The 24,235-nt window shown below is 40.2% G+C and overlaps 3 protein-coding genes across 3 annotated transcripts in view; 2 read left to right on the plus strand and 1 right to left on the minus strand.

Moving 5' to 3' along the window:
* Positions 1–10: 10 nt before the first annotated feature.
* ern1 (endoplasmic reticulum to nucleus signaling 1) lies at positions 11–12,431 on the plus strand. Its single transcript, XM_008329806.3, is given in 23 exon segments — positions 11–252; positions 3,326–3,446; positions 5,048–5,081; positions 5,283–5,355; positions 5,527–5,599; positions 6,082–6,204; positions 6,606–6,707; positions 6,791–7,052; positions 7,475–7,553; positions 7,795–7,954; positions 8,134–8,249; positions 8,326–8,520; positions 8,641–8,905; positions 8,994–9,084; positions 9,179–9,368; positions 9,463–9,562; positions 9,655–9,854; positions 9,983–10,130; positions 10,228–10,355; positions 10,498–10,621; positions 10,923–10,990; positions 11,100–11,431; positions 11,433–12,431. Coding segments are annotated over 23 exon segments (3,261 nt in total). The 5' UTR covers positions 11–174; the 3' UTR covers positions 11,632–12,431.
* A 646-nt stretch (positions 12,432–13,077) lies between these two features.
* On the plus strand, positions 13,078–20,663 carry LOC103393009 (arf-GAP with dual PH domain-containing protein 1-like). The gene is made up of 11 exons (XM_008329805.3): positions 13,078–13,290; positions 13,821–13,951; positions 14,537–14,628; positions 15,035–15,117; positions 19,030–19,142; positions 19,293–19,439; positions 19,558–19,641; positions 19,743–19,805; positions 19,920–19,991; positions 20,171–20,399; positions 20,496–20,663. Exons 1-11 carry the CDS (start codon positions 13,200–13,202, stop codon positions 20,525–20,527), a joined length of 1,137 nt encoding a protein of 378 aa, XP_008328027.1. The 5' UTR covers positions 13,078–13,199; the 3' UTR covers positions 20,528–20,663.
* Positions 20,664–21,031: 368 nt separating this feature from the next.
* The window catches only part of LOC103393008 (ras-related protein Rab-26-like), a 28,355-nt gene continuing 25,151 nt past the window's right edge, over positions 21,032–24,235 (minus strand). Inside the window, exons 8-9 of the mRNA XM_008329804.3 lie at positions 24,105–24,181; positions 21,032–23,028 (exon numbers count right to left, since the gene is read on the minus strand). Of these exons, the coding sequence (XP_008328026.1) occupies positions 22,929–23,028; positions 24,105–24,181 (177 nt within the window). The 3' untranslated portion in view covers positions 21,032–22,928. The remainder of the gene's footprint in view (positions 23,029–24,104; positions 24,182–24,235) is intronic.

The following is a 24,235-nucleotide window of genomic DNA, read 5'->3' on the forward strand; positions in this document are numbered from 1 at the left end:
AGCTGAAGCTCCAGGCACAGACCAACGCTGTTTCTGGTACTGCCGCAGGGTCAATGCGTTTAACATTTTAAGTCGATAAAAGCTTTCGTAACGTCTGTTTGTGAGCCAAACACGTTTTCTATGTAGCCCACAACCACGCGGACTGACTGTCTGTCCCGGTGTAAGACCATAAACATGGATTGGACAGCGAGCTGCCGGGCCCTGCTGTGCTGCGTATTAGCGCTGCTTTGCTGCGCCGCTTTCACACACAAGGTAAGAGGCTGACTGGATAAAGCTAGCTTTACTTAAATATCATTAGTCTGGCATTAACCACATGCATAACCCAACACAGACCGCTGTGTCCACTTTTATCCTCACGAATATCATTCACCCACGCTTACATTTGTCATGCCTTGGTGGACGTTTTCAGCTGGTGGTCAGCTTGTCTTCACATAAAAGAGCTAACGTAAATGTTAGCATAATATATTCATTTAAATTGTTATACACACCCATGGCTCTAATGTTTTATAAACTACATGTTTTGACAAACCAAAATCCAGAATTATAGCTTCAAACCTACCACATCTCACTATTAAGTTAGTTAAAAAAGCCAGTTCAACATTTTTCACACCAATATGATCAGAACAATATTGACTTTGCATTCAAATGCCCGTGGTACTGTAACTGATCTGTGATGTCTGATTCCCAGCATGTTATTACAGTTTAACAGTCACTGTTTGTTGCACAAGACTAAACACACATCGTGTGTTTGCACACCAGTAGCTGCTCCCAACAGTAGCCATTATTTGATCTGGAAAGTAGTGCATAATACAGAGGAAACACTTCTTTATTCATATAATTAGTTGGTATAATGATAAGTCATTTGCCTCACAAAAAGGAACACTTTAAACACTTCCACTTTTTCCACGTGTGCATTTAAGCTATAGTCTACAAACAGAAAACACTTATATGTAAAGGTGAGGTCAGTGAAACCATTCCAGAAGTCACTAAACTGCACTACTTCATGGAGATAACATCAATAAATATATATAACTTCAATGTGTAAATTTACTTGAAGAAACACTAAAGTTGTATCCGACTCAACTCAGGAATAATTAAACCAATGCCTGCTAAGCTAATAAACAACTTCAACTAAGCAGTAGATAAAAGTACCCTTATATGCCATATCATGTCACAGGATCTCCTCATAACCAGTTGGAGGCTGGCTATGAGAGTAATGTGTTATAAATGATTGGCTATAGATAGCAATGGTACTGCTTGTTTGTGTAGTTATGTATATGGCAGAGTGATTCAAATGACCACTATGTAAGTTTTTTTTTTCATGTCACTGTTTGTATTTTAAGGAGGTTGTAAAACAACCTTAATTATTTTTTATTTTTATTATTATTCTATTTGAACTAATTCATGTTGTTGTTTTTCTTCTTAACCTGTGATCCTGGCTCATAACATTATCATAACAGTAGATTGGTTGGACTATTCACAGCGTGCGTCTGAACGACAGCCGACACGTGATGTTTGCCCCCTTGAAACAATATCACACAGAGAGTTCCTGATAGTAAGTGTGTTGACAGACATATGTTGCAAAATGTGGCAGGGCGAAAAATAATTACACCTGCCCAGGATAATTAACACTGATGATGCCACATTACTTCTATTGATTGGTGCAACCATCAATTAAGACTTTGTAAATGTACACCTGAGTGCATGTTTATGTGAATTTTTCCATGCTCACTGCAATGTACTTCACACTTTGGAAAACACTCACCTTATGCGTTTATCTGCCTACTCTTTGTCTCCACATAAGTCACAGGCAGAAGATACGTTAGAGTAGACCATAGTTGTACAAGCTTCTAGTTCTTCATATTTCTGTTAATATTATGTAACATTTATGCAATACCACCAGGAAACACAAAAGGAAATGAGAGCAGTGTCTGATGTTTCGATAAAAACAAACTCTAGAACTCATCTCGCCCATTCGCATGAAAAATGAGACATCTAAAACCTGAAACATATTCATGCAGCCTGTCTTTATGCAAAGACAAACAGATGTTCACAAGGCTGTACCTTGTGAAACCAGAAATCCTGACTCAGGCTTTTAGGTGGGTTAAAAGAAAAACAAATTAGTTCTGTCTCTTCTAGTGCTGCTGATGCTCTTAAGTATGAAGGCAGCTGAGTGGGAACAGGCACAGGTGCACACTATTGACTCAAATGCATATGAAGGGTTTGACATCTGTTGATATAGTGTGAGCTTTACAGTGGGGCGGGTGGTGGTGGTGGTGGTGGGGGGTTGTTGTTGTTGCTGTGGTTCCGTCTTGGTTGGTTATTGTTGTTGTTTAATTTGAGCAGGGAAACGTGCATGGGGCAAAAGAATGCATTGTTGAAGAAATACAAATAGCCACCTCGTACTGTGAATGCACATGTCTGTTACCATGAAGAAATACCCTGAATGACTGTGTTCACACTGGGGCCTCTTCACACCACTGGTGTTTGTTTGTGCAAGGGTTTAAGTTAATTTGACCCCCTCCCCCCCAGACTTGGTAATTGCTGAGACGACAGTGTTAATATTTCTTTACGTGGTTTCTGTGTTATATGCCCCCACGCGCCCCTCCCGGGTCAGGATTAGTCAGGGATGTTGATTCAGTTCCTCTGTGGTCCAGTAGGTGGATGATGAAGGCTGTCAGAGGCTTAACTGCGGTGAAGTTATTTAGACAAAAAATAACTTTTTCAGGGGACTTTCTTAGTTGTAGCAAAACAAATGCACATCCTTTGTCAGTTGCAAAGCAGTTTGAACCAGTATTTGGAGGTTTACCTTGTGCAGAGGTTTTCTTTTTTGTGGCCTTTTTTCGGGTTAATTTCTTTTTCTATTGTTTGTCCCAGATGAGTCAGATTGCACCACTATGAACGTTTATTACCTTCTAATGCATCATTTATTTATTGTCTTAGTTGCAACCTTTAAGCTCCGGCTATAATCCTCTGGGGTTTCCCTAATCATCCCCTATTGTTTTCTAGTGCTGTGATTATAGTGTATTGATTTCTTCTTCAGACCAGGTGGAATGAATCAATTTTGTGAGCTATGATTTACAGTATCTGACTTAAGGTTAAAGCACAAATCCAAAGGACCCTGGGTAAAATTAGGGTGATGATCAAAAACCAGCAGTTGACACATCGTCATCATTGTCATCATTGTCATTTCTGCCACACATAATGGTTTAACATAGGAATTTAAATTGGGACACCAACACTCACTCTGGTCTGTTCCGATCACTGCTGTTTAAGTGCCTTGTGGAGATGGGGCAGTTAACACTTCATCCTTTGTTCCCCTCAGGGTGTTTGCAGTGCCGGCACTGTTTCCCTCCCTGAAAGCCTGCTCTTTGTGTCCACCCTTGATGGAAACCTGCACGCCGTGAGCAAGAAATCAGGATCCATCAAGTGGACCCTGAAAGAAGGTAAGAGGAGAGCACAGGATGCCTGTTTGTGTGCCTGCCTCAAAGTGCAGTGGGTTTTTTTTTTTTTTTTTTTTTGGAGGGTTAGATTTGCAAATGGTCCAAGAGCTTTTAATGTGCTGCCAGAGGGATGACAAAGAGATCGAGTTGACCTGCCTTGGTCATCAATGATTCACCCATTTGACTTCTAAGTGACTCAACAACTATTTTTAAAATGAATTAATATGTTTTAATTTGTTACTGTGCTCCAGGGGTGTTTACATTTTTTCTTGTTTTCTTGCCTTACAAAGGTGGTCATGTAGATATTTAATAAAAGAAATAACTTTTAACAATCTATTCCACAAACTAATTAAGTGCATATAGTACATAATTATCATGTTACGGTGCATGATTACACCTGTTGCTTAAGTGCATTAACAGTCACTTACACTAATATGAAGAGTATGCTGTCCTGCCTGCTTAGTTCACAGAGAGAACTTTGTAGTCCCGACCTTAAAACATTTGTGTTTAGTTGGTGTCAAACCACAGTGAGAAAACTGAGAAAAGAGGAACAGCATCACTGTTTTCAGAAACAGAACATTCAGATCTTTATCTTCCACGACCTGCTGAATTATGAAGCTCGCTTCTGACGAAGTCTCTCCACTGGTAGAAAACATTTCCACCATTAGTCTCTGGGTTTAAACGCTTTATGAAGGAAAATGCCCTGAGATGGTGCTATTAGGTACAGGAACTGGGTAATTATTAACTGAGGGAAGGGCAAATATAGCCTGCAATCGGTGGCAGGAATTAGTGAAACGTAAGCAACTTTACTGCACGTGTTTTTGGAGGCACTTTCTGATTTTTTGCTTTAAGTAAGCTCTTTCATATAAATAATATAATAAATCTAGATTAAACTGGTCTGAAACCTAAACTGCTTATTGTTGCTCCACCAAGCATCAATAATCAGCATCGTCTGGTTCCTCTGCGTCATCTGTTATTCCGGAAGAGACAGAATGAATATAAATGATTTGCTCTTTCTTCAGCACCACCTGTTGTTATTTTTCTGGCGGCCAGACATCAACGTGATTTGTTGGCTTTGGAACCGATATCTTTTCTCTGGACTGTGACTCCTCTCATGTGATTTTACATATAGTCAAAACTGGCACTGCTTCAACACAACATTGTCATTGTCCACCTGCAGCTAATCCTGCCTCCTGCCTTCCCTGATATTTGGCCTTCTTAGGTTCTATCCCAGAGAGCAGCACCATCTGGCCCACGCCCTGTATGTTCACACTGCAGGGACCGGTGTTTATCTGTTAGCAATGAAGGTGTGGGCTTCAAACACATTGGATTTTATTTACTATTTTTATCACCTACTGTTGAACTGCTCTCACATTTAATTCTCACTCTTAAAAGTGGATTCATTAATAATAAATATAAAATCAATGTTTTAACTCAGATCAACCTTTTTTTCACAGAACACGGCTGTTTGTCTTTGTCGCGTTCCGCAGGGGAAATCGTTTTTTATCAAACTCTGTGTCCACTCTCTCTGATGGCCACAGTTTTCATTGTTGCTCAATGTTCTTGTCTATCCAGACATCACTTCTCATTTTCTCTTTTCACAGATCCAGTTCTTCAGGTCCCCACGCATGTGGCAGAGTACGTATGTTTACGTTGTGGCCACTTTCTTGACTGTGGTTCACGTTCTTGACTGTGGTTCACGTTCTTGACTGTGGCACCTATGTTCAAAAGAGGAATCTGAATGTTAATGAACGTGATAACCTGTTGAGCTTGTTTCAAACCCTTGTCTTTAACACTCTCTCCTTCTCTGCTGCTGCATTTCTTTTATCCTCCCATTAGGCCGGCGTTTTTACCTGATCCGAATGACGGCAGCCTGTATTCTTTAGGAGGAAAGAACAACGAAGGCCTGACAGTAAGAGGAAACGACTTCTATCACAATGTCTCATCTGTATTCTCTAGCGAGCCACACATCCAAGTTCCTTGTTTCGTAGAAAAACCACATACCACAAGTGTATTAGAACGGAATTTTACCTGTTATATTCAAGCACTTGTTGACACTTTTTTTAATGTTTGCTCCGAACAGAAACTGCCATTCACCATCCCAGAGTTGGTGCAAGCTTCACCCTGTCGCAGTTCTGATGGAGTCCTTTACATGGGTAAGGCCCACGCACGGATGGAATGGTGTTTCTTATCTTATACTGTGGTTTGTGGTATGGTTGTTTTGATACCTTTTTTTTTTTTAACAAACCGAAACTGATACAAGTAATTTCCTAATCACTTTGGGTTTGAATAAAATCATAAAATGTTAATTCGATTTTGGTAGTCTAAAGAGATAAATGACTGTGAGGTAATAACTTCACATCCATCGAAAATGCGATTAACCTGAGAAGACACATGAATGTTTTCAGCACCAAGGTGCAATCTCTGGGTGTTTTGGAAATTCTATACAGATACTTGATACTGCTGGAACTGGTATTGGTATTCAGCATATATGACCGCTCACAGAGGACGGTGAGTGTGTGGTGTTGTTTGAGGGGACACTAGTGACTGCATGTGGCCCTCAGAATGCTATTTTAATGACCAGACCGATGCCAGAGCTGAGTTTGTTTTTTCTCTTTTTTTAATTGATGATGCACAGGTAAGAAGCAGGACCTGTGGTACGTGGTGGACCTGATGACTGGTGAGAAACAGCAGACTCTGACGTCCTCCTTTGCTGAGATGCTGTGTCCCTCTTCATCCCTTCTTTACCTGGGACGTACAGGTAAAAACAAAACATCCTATCAATGTGGAAACACAAATTGTTTTTCTATTTTTAGTCCAGCTCAGATACCTGACTTGATTTAAATCATTGTTTGTTTTACTCCCTCTAAACCCATATTGAGACAAACTCTTTTCCTCCATAAGTTTTATCCCCCACCTCACCAGGTCCCCAAATCTGAAATAAACTCCGTGACCTCAAACAATGAATAGAGGACATTATGGAGGACTGTGTATCTCAGTTTTCACCTCTTTGCTGCTCCAATTGTCACACACCTTTCACGGCCCTTTGTTTTTACATCTGGAATTGGACACCATTGTTAAGACTGCGTTACATCAGAAAAGCCAAACAGAGCAAATGTTTTCCCTGTGTGGATAAGTTACTGTTGTTCATCTCCCTGATAGAGTACACCATCACCATGTATGACACAAAGAGCAGGGAGCTACGTTGGAATGCAACCTACAGTGACTATGCCTCCACCCTTCCTGATGATGACACCAAATACAGTGAGACTCTCAGACCCTTTAGCAGGTATATCTGCCCCACAGACCAAACAACAAAACCTGACACTCTCACCCTTTCTCCACAGAGATGGCTCACTTTGTGTCCAATGGCGACGGCCTGGTCGTGACCGTGGACAGTGAATCTGGGGATGTGCAGTGGGTCCAGAATTACAACTCGCCTGTGGTTGCTTTGTATATCTGGCAGCGTGAAGGCCTACGAAAGGTTCCCCACACCAACCTGGCAGTGGAAACCCTGCGTTACCTGACCTTTATGTCTGGAGAGGTCGGCCGCATCACTCAGTGGAAATACCCGTTTCCCAAAGAGAAGAAGCCACAGAACAAGTTCATGTAAGCAGATAAAAATAAACAAATATAAAAGTGTATAAGAACACTTTCTTTTACACTCGTTGAAATCTCCAGTCTTAGCATTTCATATTAGATTGCTAAATACTGCTGTCCAGTCCAGACATGCAGAGATTAATGTGTGGGTGCTAAGCACATACTGTAGTTCTGATTCTTAATCCCTACGAAAATACATGTTCCTGTGGGTTAGCACCTGTTTCTGCTGAAACAAACACAACTCTGGGGTCAGTCCTCAACAAAGTTTTCCCCTATTTAGGGAAGTAGTGGGAGAACAACGAAAGTATTTCAGCATTTCAAACCAGTGATTGTAAGATCCACATTTCTCGTGGAGCAGTGTGTCACCGTGTATGCATTATGTTTACATTTTATTTAACAAGTATTTTTAAAACGTCCTTACTCTCCTTCAGGTCCACTCTATATGTGGGTAAATACTCCACCAGTCTCTATGCCTCCCCCTCTCTGGTCCATGATGGAGTCACTGTGGTGGTGAGTGACTGTTAAAAGTCTATTTCCATTTAAGCAAAGCACAGTCATATCAGTGAGTGAAGATAAAACTGGTACGTTTGCTCATTGTACTGTGTAACTGCTGCTGGTTTGGTGTCTGAATACAGCTTTTATCTCAATTTCCCATTTTACTGAGGACTGTGGGGAATAAACACCAGAGACACCTAGAGGTTGATTGTATTTTAATATTTATACATGAATATGTTTGTGTGTTATCCCACAGCCTCGTGGCAGCACCTTTCCAATGCTGGAAGGACCCAGTAGCCAGGAAACAGAAGAGGACAAAGAGTGTGTCATCACACCCAGCACCAGTGTGAAGTTCAACTCTGCACTGAGGGAGCAAAACCGCATCAACTACATGAGGAACTACCTGCTTCTAATAGGTGATACAAATGAAAAAAAAAACATATATATATATATATATATATATATATATAGCTATGTATGTACTGTATATGGCCTTAAAAGATGTGAGGCTGCCCTCTGCTGGATGATGCTGCGAAATTGTTGTATGCAGGACAAACGGATTTCACTTGTGCTTGTCTTTACGTCTATATTCCAGGTCACCATGAAGTGCCACCTGAAGCTCACACAAAGATATTGGAGAAGTTTCCCGACAATTTCCCTCGCAATCCAGGCAACGTCATTCCCCCTAAGACCGAGAAGAAAGTAGAGGAGGTGTGCATCACTCCACAACTTATATTTCTTAACCCACTATCCCTGCTAGTTTTCCTCACCTTTGCTCTTGTTCTAGATGGTGAATGATAGTGGAATGGATGAAGGCCCTCCTTCCGCAATGCCTGAAACATCAATTGTAGAACCTCTGTCCGGTGGACGCTCCAACCGCCCTGAGGCTCCTGTGGACTCCATGCTCAAAGACATGGCCACCATCATCTTCTCTACCTTGCTCCTGGCTGGATGGGTGGCCTTTATGATCACCTACCCTAAAGTAAGTCTAAAACTGCCATTAAATGGACAGCTGCCTGAGGTTGATAGATCAAGCACTATTTTTATCAACAACTTCCTGTACACAGTTTTCTCACTTTCAGTGCATTCTTTTCTGTCACAGAGTGTCCACAAGCAGCAGCTGCTGCAGCACCAAGAGTTCCAGAGACAGATGGAGGAGCGGCTGGAGCTTCTGCAGAGGCAGCAGCCGTTTCCACCTGCAGAAGTGGGCCTGGGCTTGGCCCAAGACAGCGACTACCTGGAGGTTGCACGTATCCGCTCGGAATGCTCGGATCACAGCAGCCCAAATGTCACACCTCGAGCATCCAACCACTCTAACATGTCCTTGTCAGAGTTTGGCAGCTCGGCCAATGAGCATGAAGATGGAGGTATGAAAAAAGATGGAGAGATTTCCACAAACATAATAAAATAAAGTGCTACAGCATTATATTCATGTTTTTTTTCTTGTCTTATCAGAGGAAGAGTCTAGTTTGGTCCGTGTAGGTAACATAACATTTTATCCCAGAGAGGTGTTGGGTCACGGGGCTGAGGGCACCATTGTGTACAGGTAAGCCTGAACATGGACAATGTCATTAGCTCGCTTGTTTATTCCAAGTTAGATTAAAATAATAATATTTTTGTAATTGTCTGTTTTCCTCAAGGGGTCATTTTGACAACCGCTCAGTGGCAGTGAAGAGAATTCTCCCAGAGTGTTTCAGTTTTGCCGACAGAGAAGTTCAGCTGCTGAGAGAGTCGGACGAGCACCCCAACGTCATTCGCTACTTCTGCACAGAGAGAGACCGTCAGTTCCAGTACATCGCCATCGAGCTCTGTGCTGCCTCACTCCAGGAGGTAAATAAAGTCTAGTCTACTTCTGTGGTGTTTGGCTTGTCAGAAGTTAAGATGGTTTAAATTGTTTCCTAAAAATAATCTGTCATCCCTTCAGTATGTGGAAAGAAAGGATTTTGACCGTCATGGACTGGAGCCAGTCATGCTTCTGCAGCAGACCATGTCTGGACTGGCACATTTACACTCACTCAACATCGGTAACAATCACTGGACATAAGATGACTGTTACATTTACAACATTTTAGTAATTAAAACATTGTTCTAATTTGTTTTCTAATTTCTTCTCCAGTGCACAGAGACCTAAAGCCCCACAACATTCTGGTGTCCATGCCCAATGCCCATGGTCGTGTGCGGGCCATGATTTCTGATTTTGGCTTATGCAAGAAGCTAGCAGTGGGTCGCCACAGTTTCAGTAGAAGGTCTGGGGTTCCGGGAACTGAGGGCTGGATTGCACCTGAGGTTCTTAGTGAGGACTGCAAAGACAACCCAGTAAGTGTGGAGTTAAATTCTGACCTATTGTTTGACCTTTAGGGCAGCCCTACTTTGTGCTAGTTGTGTACAGTAGTGGTGCTAAGCTCTGCTCTTTCTCTCTCTCCCTCTGTCTGCCCCTCACACAGACCTGTGCTGTTGACATTTTCTCTGCTGGCTGTGTGTTTTACTACGTCGTGTCCATGGGCAGCCACCCATTTGGCAAATCTCTACAGAGGCAAGCCAACATTCTGCTGGGCAACTACGGCCTCGACCATCTACAAACTGACAAACACGGTGAGGATTGTACTCTTGGATTTCGTAGAACAGTTGGGAGGGTGTCAGTAAATGCTTGCTGATGCAATATTGTTCATTTTCTGTCAATGGTTTACAGGGGACATTGTGGCCAGAGAACTAATAGAGCAGATGTTGAGCATGGAGCCCCACAAGAGGCCGTTGGCTGACAGTGTCCTCAAACACCCTTTCTTCTGGAGCCTGGAGAAAGAGCTACAGTTTTTTCAGGTCTTGAATTTGAGTTGAGCTACAAAGTCTTGCTGTCAGTGCTGCAGTTAAAGAACATTCCTTTTAATGTCTGTAAGGGGAATGCTTGTTGTTTGAGTTAGATATTGTTATATATGACACCTTCTCTATCTCTATGCTGCAGGATGTTAGTGACCGAATAGAAAAGGAACCGCTGGACGGACCAATCGTGAGACAGCTGGAGAGAGGAGGGAGGGCTGTTGTCAAGGGTGACTGGAGGGAACACATCACAGTTCCACTGCAAACAGGTATGAGGTGGTGGCAAAAAAATCCAAAACCTGTGTTCAGACACGGGGTTCATCTGGTGTTTAAAATGGGGAAATGATCATAGAGAAATCATAGATCTGTTTATAGTGGATCTACACAGTAGAATCCAGTCGTATATGCAGTACCACTGTCGACCAGCAGCCGACTCAATTTACCAGGAAAACCGGAAGCCAGAAATTAAAACTCTCATTGCAATTTGAAGACCATTTGTACAATGATAAACAAAATTATCCTTTGTTGCTTTCAGGAATAAAATTGGTCGTTCTGTTTTTGTCTTTCCAGATCTGCGCAAATTCCGCTCCTATAAGGGAGGGTCAGTCAGAGACCTGTTACGTGCAATGAGAAACAAGGTTTGTGTGTTTGTTCACACTGACATGACACACAGCTTGGTTGTGCGAATAACTTCGGTTAGTGACGTTTAGTGAAGAATCATTTATTTTGTATATTTTTCTCTGACAGAAACACCATTACAGAGAGTTGCCTGCCGAGGTACAGGAGACTCTGGGCTCGATTCCCGATGACTTTGTCTCCTACTTCACTTCCCGGTTCCCACACCTGCTAATGCACACCTACCTGGCCATGTGGCACTGTGCCTCCGAGAGGCCGTTCCTGCCCTATTACTCTGCAGTGCAGCCTGACAAAAATGCGGCCATGCACACACACACTGGGCCACAAAGACCAAATGAGCTTTGCACTCAAGAGACCACGTCAACACACACATCTGTGACGTCCCCACAACTGCATGAACCTACAGGTTCAACAGAGCCAGTGCAGGTCTGTCAGTCACCCGCTGGTGCCCTCAGGGTCACATGATGAGCCTCTACCTTCACATTTGCCTGTACAGACAGTGGTTTCTGAAGTACACACTCAAACAGTAAACTTTGCATTTGTACCAGAAGGGCAAATGGATTCACTCAAGCAAAACGACTGTGTTCAATCTGAATTGCACATCTTGCCAAATTCTCCCACACTGGACAAAGATCCAGTGTGACCTGAGTTCTTTTTTTCATCCCAGCACAAATGGGAATCTCACCTTCATAAAGCGAAAGGGTGTGTAGTTGCTGCGCTTTGTGCTGGTGAGGACCAGGCCTGCAGTGCCTGGGATCCACTGCCAGGTGCCGCTGCTGCACTTCTCTGTTTTAAGTGCCTTTCCCCTCAACTGGCTTGAATTATCCACGTCTGCCTCTATTCAGAGGAGGTCAAAGACCTACCAGAGTCTCAGAGGACGACAGAAAAAGAAAGATGTCTTCTGTGTTGTTCTTGAACATGTGGGTACTTTTATTGTGCAATGTTGTATTTCTGAGTGAGTTATTTCACTGCACATATACTGTATGTATATTTTTGTACAGTCCGATTCACAATATGAATCACCAATGGAAAATCATTCAAAATGGCCAAAGTGCCTTTTTAAGCATCACTGTACTGTGGGTGCAGATCTTTATAAATGACTATGCTAAATGTGCTTGATTCCAGTTAATGCTGCTAGACCGCTCATCCTTTGTCAATCATTACGTTTGTGCTGACTCATTCAGAGTAATTTAAAATTAATTGTTCCAGGGCGTGGTCAGGGCTGCTTTGAATACAGTTTGTATTTTTTATTCATGGGTCATTACGTAGATGTTTGAGTTTAATGGTCAATTTTAAGGGTCTCAAAGTGATGGCAATGACTTGACATTAAATTCTATTTTTATAAAAGGACTGTGTTTTCATTGTGATTTTATTGTGTTATACCTGCAAATGTAATGTGAGAATTTTTAAATAAAGTCAATAGCTTCATGGAGTGAAGACAAATACAGAGTTTGATTCATATATCACGATATATCCTGCTGCTTTCGTTTTTGTGAAATAGCACCCCATCCGAAAGACGGCCATTTCGAGTACTGCGGGCAATACTAGGTCAGTGAAACAGGAACAACTAAACTGCTAGGAAATTTAAGCTAATACAGTTTATTTAACCTGTTTAGGTTAGCTTCCTAATCTCAAGAAACTTTATCGACACGGCTTTACAGACAGCCTTTATTCATTTAAACGTATCAAATCCGCCTTTTTTCGTTGAAAGGTGTTCCGTATATTACCTAACGTCTGTGAGCAAGTGAGTGGTGTCGTTGAAAGGTGTTCCGTATATTACCTAGCGTCTGTGAGCAAGGTGGTGCGTGCTGTTGTAACGAGTAACCACAAAAATGTTGTGTTGGCTCACCGTGACCTAGTGACCACAAGAGGTCTCCCTTTACCAGTAGATTTACTAGTACTAAGTCAACGTTTTATTTAATAAAAAACTACGAGTGGGTGCACCATCAATCAGTTCAATAATATAATTTATTTTATTTTGAACTCTCATTTACAAAACCAATTGTTACAAATTGAACAGATTTAACAAACGCTCCACCCTTAAGTGACTATGCGCGCTCCCGCTATCTGGAAGAGAAATATATCTGGGATGGGCTTTTAGTACAACACCGACGCGCCTTAACTCTGTTCTCAGCCAGGCTCTTTATAAAGTCAACGCATGGACATTTAAGGCTCTGAGGATTCGAGTTTATTAAAACTTTGTAAGTTATTATGGAATCAGATCAAGAAAAATTCAGACGGCGAATGTCACAGCTTTTGGAGAAACAAGGGAATGGAAACTGTGTCGACTGTGGAGCAGCAGGTAGGACTTAGGACAGACACTGAGAGTCGATGGGCTGAATATTAAAAATAGTTGCTATTGTTTGCAGCTTTTAGTTTACAAATTAATTTTAATATTTCGCGCCAGTAGGAAATTAGAAAAATAGCCTGTAATTATTTTGCGCAAGAGAAAACCGTGGATAAGTTTCTGAGCAGTTCTCAACACTTTTGAGAATGGTATATTCTGGAATGAATAAAAAAGCAAAAAATATAGTTTAAAAGAACATTTTAATTTCCATTTCAGGAAGTATAGTAAGTTTTATTAAAACGTGGTTTGTGCTTGTGTTTATACGAGGGGTCTATCAGTATGAATCATGACAGAATTGTACACATAACACTGTCACTTTATGGTTTATACAAATTCATTCCCACGTTTTGATGTTCATATTGATGTTCATCAATTGAGTGAATAACTTGGTTGTTGAACTCACTTAAATACGTTTTCCTACATAATATATGTACAACTTTCAACGTTTTTTTTGTTTGTTTGTTTTATTGTTTTTTCTTTTACAGACCCTGAATGGGCGTCCTATACTTTGGGAGTGTTTGTGTGTCACAGCTGCTCAGGTCTTCACAGAAACATCGCCCAGATTAGCAAGGTGAAGTCTATCTTTCTGGATCCCTGGAGTGTGGCAGAGTTGGAGGTAAAGGCCCTATTCACACCCTCGTGTAAAAAAAAACTTGACACACTATTGTCTTCCTCTTTGTGATGACCTGGTCCCATAGATGTTGACTCTCAAAACCGCCTCTGCTTTTTTTTATCTTGCATTTTGTAACTGTTTGATGTGTGATATACGTAGCTATAACTCATGTCACAGCCATTGACCCTTATGAAGATCTTACAAGTGGTACAGAAATAGTCAGAGGTGAAGAAAGTACTAAAAATGTAATTAAGTAAAGTATTTTTAATATCTTTTCTTTTACTCTTAAGTATCTTTACTTTGCTTAAAAAGTACAAGTAAAAGTACCCACCTAAAAATCTAGTTATGTAAAAGTAAATAATTACTTAATTTAAAATGTACTTTGAGTAAAACTTACTTGGTTACTTTAAATTATTATTATTAATTTATTACTTATTATACTTATATATTATACTATTATACGTATTTAATTATTATTATTAATGCAAAAAAGGATGGGCTTACATTTGTCATACATCCAATGGAATGTTTTTTCGGAAAATCTACTTAGAAATGACTGAGGTTGTGTTTTTCTCTCTTTCTCTGCAGTTTATGGACTCTGTCGGCAACAATGTTGCCAAAGCCAAATACGAACAAGTTGTTCCAGAGTTCTATTACCGTCCTACATACAGAGACTGCATGTAAGTGATGTTTATGTGTTGATAACATCGATGTACTTGACAAGCAACCATCCACAGGGATGTGCATTAGAAAAAGCCACAACAGAAGTGTTGCCTTTATGTCAGGACATTGACAAACAAAACCGATTTGTTTTGAATTTAAGATATTCCATGCTACGCTTACAGATTTAAATTCTTCATTTTTCTGTTTTTGCTATTTTGACTATCCTCTGCTAAATACTCTGATCTCATTTGGCACTTTAAACTGTTTTTTCATTAAACTTATTTGTGATTGACCTGAGGTCGGGTAAGTAATAACGAGAGTAATCATGGCTGTTTTGCTAACTATTGCTTACCATTAGAACAGTCTGTTCTGTGGTAATAAATAAATGAAATGTCTAATTGTCCATCACCACCTGTTCTACAGGCTCCTGCGAGAACAGTGGATTCGAGCCAAATATGAGAGAAAAGAGTTTTTGAGTGTTGACAGGCAAGAGGCTTACTCCGCAGGTAAGGATGAATAAACGTCGGTACCCATACAGCTAACAGAAAGGAAAAGCAGTTCCAGTTATGCTATAAACCAGAAACAAAGTGACTGCGACATGGAGTGGCACATGAGCAAAGGATTGTGGTGCAGTCTGTCCTAGGGGATGACACCTGTGTTTGTGTAGTTTCTTCTCTGTCAGTATGATGACATCATCAGACGAATCGTCGAATAGACTTCGATTTCATTGTCATATTAGTGGATGTGAAAAAGTAGGTAGCTGACCTAGTGCCTGTGGGTTGATTTTGCGTGATTTTAGAGAATTAATGTGATGTCTGGGAATTTTCATCCTTCTAAAATGGATACATCAGTGATCTGCTAGGAGGAGAGCTGCGCTGAAGAGACGGCAACAAGTAGTGAATGAGCATGTGAGAACTTGTGGGATTAGTAAAAGTAGTGGGTGTTAAAAGTTTGAGGTTTTTGCTCACACACACGGACCGAAACATGTACTAGTTTTTTATAGTTTTGCACGCTAATTAGTTGATACAGGAAACCCCCATCTTGACGTGCATTAGGTAATGTGTATTAGTTGAGGAGCACGTGTGTATTAGTATGAATGCAAGCGTGGAGCGAAACTAGTGTCGCTGCGCAGTGAATACGACAATAGACTGTGTGGTAGCGAAACTAGTGTCGCTGCGCAGTGAAAACGACAATAGACTGTGTGGTTGGTAAGTGTTTATTTTTCTCCTGCAGCTACAGGCTCCTCCCTCTGTCCTCTATTGAAAAACATAAATCTAAAAAAAAATCAAGTGCCAAGAAAAGTCCAAGGTACAACCTAACACATATGATGACGATGGTCAATTAGTACGGGTGTATGACCTGATAACTTCAAAAATCGAAAATAAAACTGTTGTCCCACTTTGTTCTTTTTTTGTTCTCACAAGAAGATCTTTCTTGTGATACTTATTTTCTTGAGATCATAATTCATAATTTTGTCCATGACCTGCATCGACTATGAAACACAAGGTTCACAGCCGACTCTGGTTACAACAGTTGTATAAGAAACAGGAAGCTGTCGGAAGAGTCTGTTTTGCAGTTCTACTGATAAATCGTGACGGTCACAACCACATTCTGCGAAGTCTCTTCGCTGTTTCTCATGGTATAATTTTACCAACAGGAAACAGGACGTTGTGTAAAATAAGGACAGAGCAGTCTTTTAGAAAGAGATAGTTGAGAACCTTTTGGGGCAAAAAAATTAAAAAAGATAAGAAAAGATAGAAAAACTTTATGGATGATTACACAACAAAACAGAGGACAGATTGTAACATGTAAATTTATGAATTATTTTCATGTTTGAAGATGTAATTTTAAACCTTTTAGTGACAATACAGTAAAAGTGTAATATAAGTGTAGGAATATAGAATATATGGTTATATATATTGTATGTGACTGAGGGAATGAACTCAAGGGTTTTCATTAATGAACAGTGAATATTTGACCTTTGCAGTGATGAATACATACAATTTTCATTTGTGTCAGCATATATTTAACAACATGATAATACAGTGACTGATTTTCCACCTTAATCTTTCGCCAATAATGAAGAAACACATTGCTCAAGTAGCTGACTACACTCACCGGCCCACAGTGCACTATTACTCAACACAAGCTTTGATGAACTGAGGCAAAGGAAGAGACAACGATGCTGTTTTAGAACCATGTTTAGGGGCTTTGTCATGGAGACAAGTATTTCACCTGCAATCAGCAGCTACAGGATTCACCTGTGCTGATTACATTGAGTTCACATGTGTTCTCCCTCAGCTGAGGGCAATCAGCCTGACTGGGAGGTGATAAAAGGAGACAGCGACTCACTGTTCTGTTGGGTTTTGGGGCATTGGGAGGGAAGGCAACAGTGGGAATTTTTTTTTTAAGATTTCTATTTTGGGGTGGGGTTGTTTAAAGTTTTTTGTGTGTAATTTCAAATTTATGTGTGTGTGCTGCTTGTGTAGTGACTCTTCTTCAGCCTTTTCTGTCTGATTCATCAGGGTTGGTACAAACCAGCTGACCACAGGGCCACATGTCAAAACAAATGACCATTGATGGTCACAGTTATACTTATGGTCCTCCTGACTAATCTGCTTGGTTTTCTGTGAAACCCCCCCCTCCCACACAGGGAAAACATGCAACACATTTGTGCTGCAAGGCAACAATGCTAATGACTCCTTCCAGCATGTGGCTGCAGAACTGAACTGTTTGCTATCTTAACATTGTTTTTTTATGTTTCACATTTAAAGTCATGAAAGTGCAACATGAGTACAACAGTCATACCCAGAAAGCAAGGGAAATATTTGTGTCAAAAGTGACAGAAAATTAATACTTTCTTCCTCAATCTCCTCTGAAGGTCAAAGTGTTGTCTCTCACTGAATGTGTGGAGAGAGATAACACTGGCTAAAGTGTGCTAGGCTCTGTGTGTGTGTGTGTGTGTGTTGGTGTTTGTTTCTGCTCCACACTTCAATTAAAATTGAATTATTTATGTGCAGTGACAGCAGAGCTTTCTTTCACCACCACAGATCTGTTTAAAACTGTGACCACAAAACTTTATGATGTTTACTGTCACACCAGACACTGTTCACAAACACCATTGATCTGTGTAAAGGAGTGTTCGGTGACCAGTCAACGTTGTGTGAGCATATAGAGATTAAGATTTCCATGGTAATAATGTTTCCATGGTGGATTTTTAAAATATAAAAACCACTAAAGTCACTGTTTGTTGTTGTAGATTATCCAGAAGTGTTTTACAGATGTATGTATCAATATCCCTGTGGTGTTTATGGTTCTTTGATAATCAGATCCAACAATACACGTGCAGTTAGCACTTATTTTGATCAACAGCTATAACCCTATTTACTGCAAGTAATTTTTTATTAATTATTAATTAATTAATTAGCAGCCAGAACAATTAAATACTCTTCCACAAGGTGGCAGCAGATAGTTATAAAACAGTGACGTGAAAAAAATAAAAAATATATAAAAAAAGTATTTGATAACTAAATGATTAAAGCACCAGAATTTAAAGTTTGAAAAATAACTGAATTTTATACTGAAGGTCAAAATTATATTTGTGCTACACTCATCTCTATACTTTAATTTGTTTACAGTAAATCTGAATTTCTTACACAAGAAGGGTGCTCTAGCCATTTGTACAAAGAAACGTTCTTTGTAGGACAAATATGTTCCTGTGTTATGTTTGTGTTGGTGTCAGTGTCATTGAAAGAGGAATGCTGATGTAATATGAAGCATTACCAGGTGATGCTGTTGAATGAATAGTGAAATAAGATGCTCTTTTCGGTTCTTACAATTAAAACTTTAAAAATAACTTCCAGTAAATCTGACTCCAGGGGAGTCAGTGCCTCACCAGCCCTGGACCTCACCGCATGTCACTGTTATAAGAACTAAAAAGTCTCATTGTTGTTGCTCTTGTTGTCTTTCTTCAATTCCTGCGAATATATCAAGGATGTGTTAAAAAAACACACCTAGGTTTTATAATGAATAGTATTTGTGAGTAATTTGAAACTAGAAGATATTTATATTTCATTACATATACTTTTTGAGACATGGGATTTTTCTAAAGTAAAATATGTGCTCTTGCTAAAAAGCGTTGGTAAACATCACTGTAGTGGTTTACACTTATCATTTGTGCACCGTAGGGTTATCGTATCTGTTGCGATCTCTATTAAGAATTCAGTGCTGCGTTAACTGATGGTCATTCCTGAAAATTGTCTTTGGAATTTTATGTTCTCTTTTTCCCAGATGGCAATTAGATATATTATCAAGTGAGAACCTAAAATTGTTTGTTGTTAGTTTCTGTGCATGTTGTGCCAGTGATGGACGTAGGACCTAGTTAACCCAAGATTTTAAAATATTTTTTCCCCTGGCAGGCTACAGGGAAGGGTTTCTGTGGAAACGAGGAAGAGACAATGGGCAGTACCTCAGCCGAAAATTTATTCTGTGTGAACGGGAGGGTGTTCTGAAATATTTCAACAAGCAGGACGTGAGTGCTTGCTCTTCTTGTTGACCTAAAATGAACAGACCGATGTCTGTGTTTGTTAATCTCTCCCTCACATTAGTTTTTTTTTTTCAAGGATGTAAGAAAATGTCTTTTGACCAGGACTGTCATTCCCCTAAACTGAATTCTTTGCAGGCCAGAGAGCCCAAAGCCATAATGAAGATCATCACTCTAAATGCCGCTTTCCAGCCGACAAAGATCGGCACGGCCAATGGTCTGCAAATAACCTATCTGAAGGACAATAGCACGAGAAATATCTTTGTTTACCACGAGGATGGGAAGGTGAGGGCTGGTGGTCGAGCGGAAAAGGGAAGCTTTACTGTTTATTTGATTTTTTTTTTTCTTGTCACACTGCCACAAAAAAGACCTAGAAAACCTTGTGTCCTGATTTCTGATGCAGGTGATGGTGGACTGGTTCAATGCCATCAGAGCAGTGAGGTTTAGATACCTGCAGCTGGCTTTTCCTGGAACCCCCAAGTCTGACGTGAGTCTTTAGCGCAGTAGTCCCATACTGATGCTAAACCTCTGAATTGATATAACTAAAAACAATTTAAAGCATTTGTTTACTCATCATATTTCATTTAGTTGGTAAAAAACCTAACGAGGAACTTTATCAAGGAGGGTTACATGGAGAAAACCGGTCCTAAGGTAAAGACAGTTCTCTGTAAAACTGATCTGTTTTTGACGCGGACATGTTGCGATGTTTGAAACGGCAGCGACTCAATTACTGCACCTCTGTGTGCCTTTGTCTCTGTGCCACAGAAAACGGAGGGCTTCAAGAGGAGGTGGTTCACGTTTGATGACAGGAGGCTCATGTACTTCAAAGATCCTCTGGTATTTGAAATGGCAGTTGGAAAAAATACTCACACAGTCACACAAAACAACCAGTAGGATGCAGTTGTCCCGTTTCTCTCTTTATATGCAGTTAGAAAAAAAGTTGAACACAAACCTAACATTTAGGGCCAACACACGACCAAAACACAACTTTTTGTTTGTGTCTTCCTTTCTGTTAGGACGCTTACGCACGGGGTGAGGTGTTCATTGGCAGTAGAGAAAACGGCTACTCTGTGCTTCCTGGTCTCCCTCCTAACATTCAAGGCTACTACTGGTCATTTGGAATAACGATAGTGACACCAGACAGGAAGTTCCTTTTAACGTGTGAGAATAAAGACCAGCAGAAGGACTGGATGTCGGCTTTTCAGATGGTCATTGAACGGCCCATGCTGCCACAGGAGTTCGCCGGTAAAATTTAACAGCAGAGTTTCTGAGTTAGTAACTTTTTAATTGATCATGTTGAACATTTGCAGCATACAGTAATGCATCGTCACCTCTCTGCAGTGGAGGCTTGTTTCAAACACAAACCATTTTGATGATGAGGAAATATCAGGGGAAAGAGGAGGAAGACGAGGAGCTGCGAGATGAAGAGGATGCTCTTGATGTCACATCTCAGTGCTATTAAAATGATAAAATGTCACAGAAGGTCAATAAACAGGACTTTAAACTCAATCGGCGTTCTTCTGAAATGACTCCGTTTCCTGCTCAACTTTCTTTATCTGATGACAAGATGAACAGATATGTTTACGCTTCTGAATCTGTGCTTTATTCACGACTTATTTGGTTTAACTTCCCACACTTGAAAGACAGCAATCAAATAAACCTGAGAACCCACATGTACTGTATGTATATTCTTGTCAAAAGAGTGTTGCAAGAGTAAATGATATAGACTTTCACACTGCTGTGGTTATGACGCGTATGTTGCTAAAGAACTTGATTTTTCCATTTGACTGGACACATCTTTTCTCTGCAGAAGCCTGACGATTGTGCACAGTACTGAGTAAAGAAAGATTCATTCTAGTGAAAGGTGCAGATGAAAAAAACCCAAACCTGATTGTTTGAAGATAGAAAGTGCCTTGTGTATTTAATGAATAATTATGGCAACATGCAGTTTGACCATACAGCCTTGTAGAAATGTGTCCTCCAAAAACACCGCAGGTGTAAATTCCTTAAACAAAAGATCAGTCTCAGTGTGTGGTGTTTTTGTACAAATATCTAAGTACAGGGAGCAAAGCTCTGAAAAGTCCAGTACAAACAATTACTTTAAAAGTACAAACCAATTCACCTCCTGTTTTTACTGTCGTTACCTTTTATTCACAAAGTACACATTATTACAGTACATAGTTGTTACACCATTTAATTAGCAAACATCACGCTGAGGCTGTACAGTGAGTAATGTCTCAATGTTCAGGTTTTAGTATGGTCCATGGAATCTACCAGAACACTACATAACATGATGGAGATGATGTTGAGATGAGGATTGAAATGGTACTCACATAAAAAAAAAACATCAAATCATTTTTTTAAAAGGCTGTATCATAATGACTGTTAAGCAAAGTAGAAATATACATCCAGACTACTGTAGTGTTTGTACTGATGAAACCAGCATTGTGAAAGAAATGTCACGTACAGTCGTTTGTGATATTGCCTTTATTTGTCCAGGACTCAATCGACCCGTGACAGAACTACTTCTCTGTAATCTATTATCATGCAAGGAAAAATATCAAGTACTTTAAATATGACGGCTGTTGTACTTTCAGTAACTCATGCTCTTGTCATGTTTTACTATTTTTGTGCTTAACATAACTTCAAAAGTCTAATCCAGTGGTTCCCAAAGTGGGGGGCGGGGCCCTTGATGGGGGCATGGAGCTACTGTAATGCAGTGGGTGGCAAATTTCAGTTTAAATTTTGTCCCATAGTTGGTAAATCAAACCATTTTTTTTGTTGTTTTTTTGTTTTGTTTTTGTAAATGTTAAAGCATTTGAAATACAATGGAGAACACTGACGTTCTGAAGCAGTAGCTGTGAAAGGGTCAATGTGGGGGTCCAGGCCTATCATCTGCAGAAACATTTTGAGAACCACTGTCTAATAAAGTTTTACATCAGTATCTGTATGTACAACACTCAACAAAAATAGTACTGTTAGTACACCATACTGAAGTACATACAGTACTGTAGTTTTTGTGGTAATGCTTATTGACTTTATGCTGGTGAGCTCAAGTGGCTCCACGGAGCCATGATCACAGACAGACACTGAACAACAGACAGAGGACAAATCACTGCACAAGTCAAGTACTATATCATCATACAGTACTGTACAGTACTCACTCTATATGATGAAAACACAAGCATTTGAATTCCACTGATATTTCCAGGTGTGAATACAAAATCAGTGGGTTTTAAAATACAATTTTTTTAGTCTCTCTGAAACGTCCTTCAATTGTAATCACACACACACACACAAAAGAGTTATTCGTTGTGCGTCACATTCAATGTCTGAGCTAAAAAGAAAATAGAATTCAAAGGAGAGAAGGAAAAAAACAAAAGACAGAGTGTGGTGACAAAAATCTTTATACCTCGCTGGATCTGACTCATCATCACTGACAGGTCAGATACACACACACACACCGGGTATGGAAATGAGTCACACGCGCACACACAGGTTTTGAGGCATTGTGTGGACTTCACGTAGACATAATTTATTCCCTAACCTCTTACCCTAACCTTAACTATTACAAATATATGACTAATCTTATTCCTTCTCTAACCCCACCCTAACTCTACGAAACTAAACCTTAGGCCTCAAAATACCCTCTTACCTAAAAAAAGGTCCCCACAACAGAGCATCTTACAAACAAAATGTCCCCACAAGGATAGCTACACCACACACACACACACACCGAGCCACACAGACATCCAGGGAGGGAATGCAGAGAGTTCATGACCTGCAGCAGCCACTGCTCCTCATCTCCTTGTTGACGTACTCCTGCAGTTTGAACTTCTCACTGGGGTCCTTCACAGACCTGTGCTTCAGCTCCCTGAGACACAGAAACAGGGGACAGTGAGGACAAAATCCTGTCCTGTTCTTTCCCCTCAATCAAAGACCCTTTTGATACATTTGTAACACGGTCGACCACAGTCTCTTGTGGACAAATGATTCTGAAGTATTTCCATCAACATAGGTAGAAGACGCCATAGCCAAAAAAAAAACATGAAGTACCTTGTGGTAAAAGCTCCTGTAAGAGTGTGTGAAGTGAAACACATACTTTCAGTTTTCATGCCTAATATTAACAACCATTAGGATTTTACCCATCATCATTTTTATTTTTTATAATTAAAAAAATACATATTGTTATTGTAATGTTATTTGATTTTACCCTTGCTCTTTGTAACATACTCCCCATTGCCACTAGATGTCGCACCACAGGCATTTCATATCACAAACAAAAGTGTTGCCAGTACAGTGTGGGTGTGTGGAGCAGCAATAAAAATCAACAGCTCAACCAAAAAATGTCGAACATGTAAATGTCTGTAAAAACAGAAACTCCATCAGTTTAATGGCAGTTATAAAATAAATAACATCAATCGTTTGTTGTGTGTTGGTTGATGATAATGTTGAGGCTCAGTGAACAACTGTAGCTGAAATGTTTTTGATTTTAAGCTAATGACCAGGCAGGAGACGTGAGTGTGTTTCAGTGCGTTGACTGGAATTCTAGTGCAGAAAATTAAAGCAATTACTGTGTGCAGCCAAGAGTCGGACTGTTGATGTGAAGTGGAGGGACTTAATCCACCGCACAGTGAAAACAAATCTACAGTCTCTCAAAAAAGAAGGTCAAACGGTGTCGACCTAATGTCCACTACATTTCTAAAGTTATCTTTTAACTAAGGTGGTGTGATAAACACAAACTAGTGGTGATGGAAATCTGACAACAAGAGGGTCGCAGGAGATTTTTTTTGGGGTCGTCTCACATCATGTTTCCCAGAGGTTTACGAAAAATGTCTATTGACCAGAAAAAACGTCAATAAGGAGTTTTCAAAAATAGGGGGCGACACTCACTACTTTATGAAAACCCTTAAATCTACCCCTAACCCCTGGAGACAGGACAGTACTCACTTTGCCACAGCAGTGAAGGCCAGCTCCACATTCAGACCTGTCCTGGCGCTGGTCTCCATGAATGGAACTCCAAACTCCTGCAAGTCAATGAAAAAATGTGTTTACACAAACAAGTGTCAAAGTAAAAAGAA

The sequence above is a fragment of the Cynoglossus semilaevis genome, chromosome 17 (assembly GCF_000523025.1).
Source record: "Cynoglossus semilaevis isolate Cse_v1.0 chromosome 17, Cse_v1.0, whole genome shotgun sequence".
Classification (NCBI taxonomy): domain Eukaryota; kingdom Metazoa; phylum Chordata; class Actinopteri; order Pleuronectiformes; family Cynoglossidae; genus Cynoglossus; species Cynoglossus semilaevis.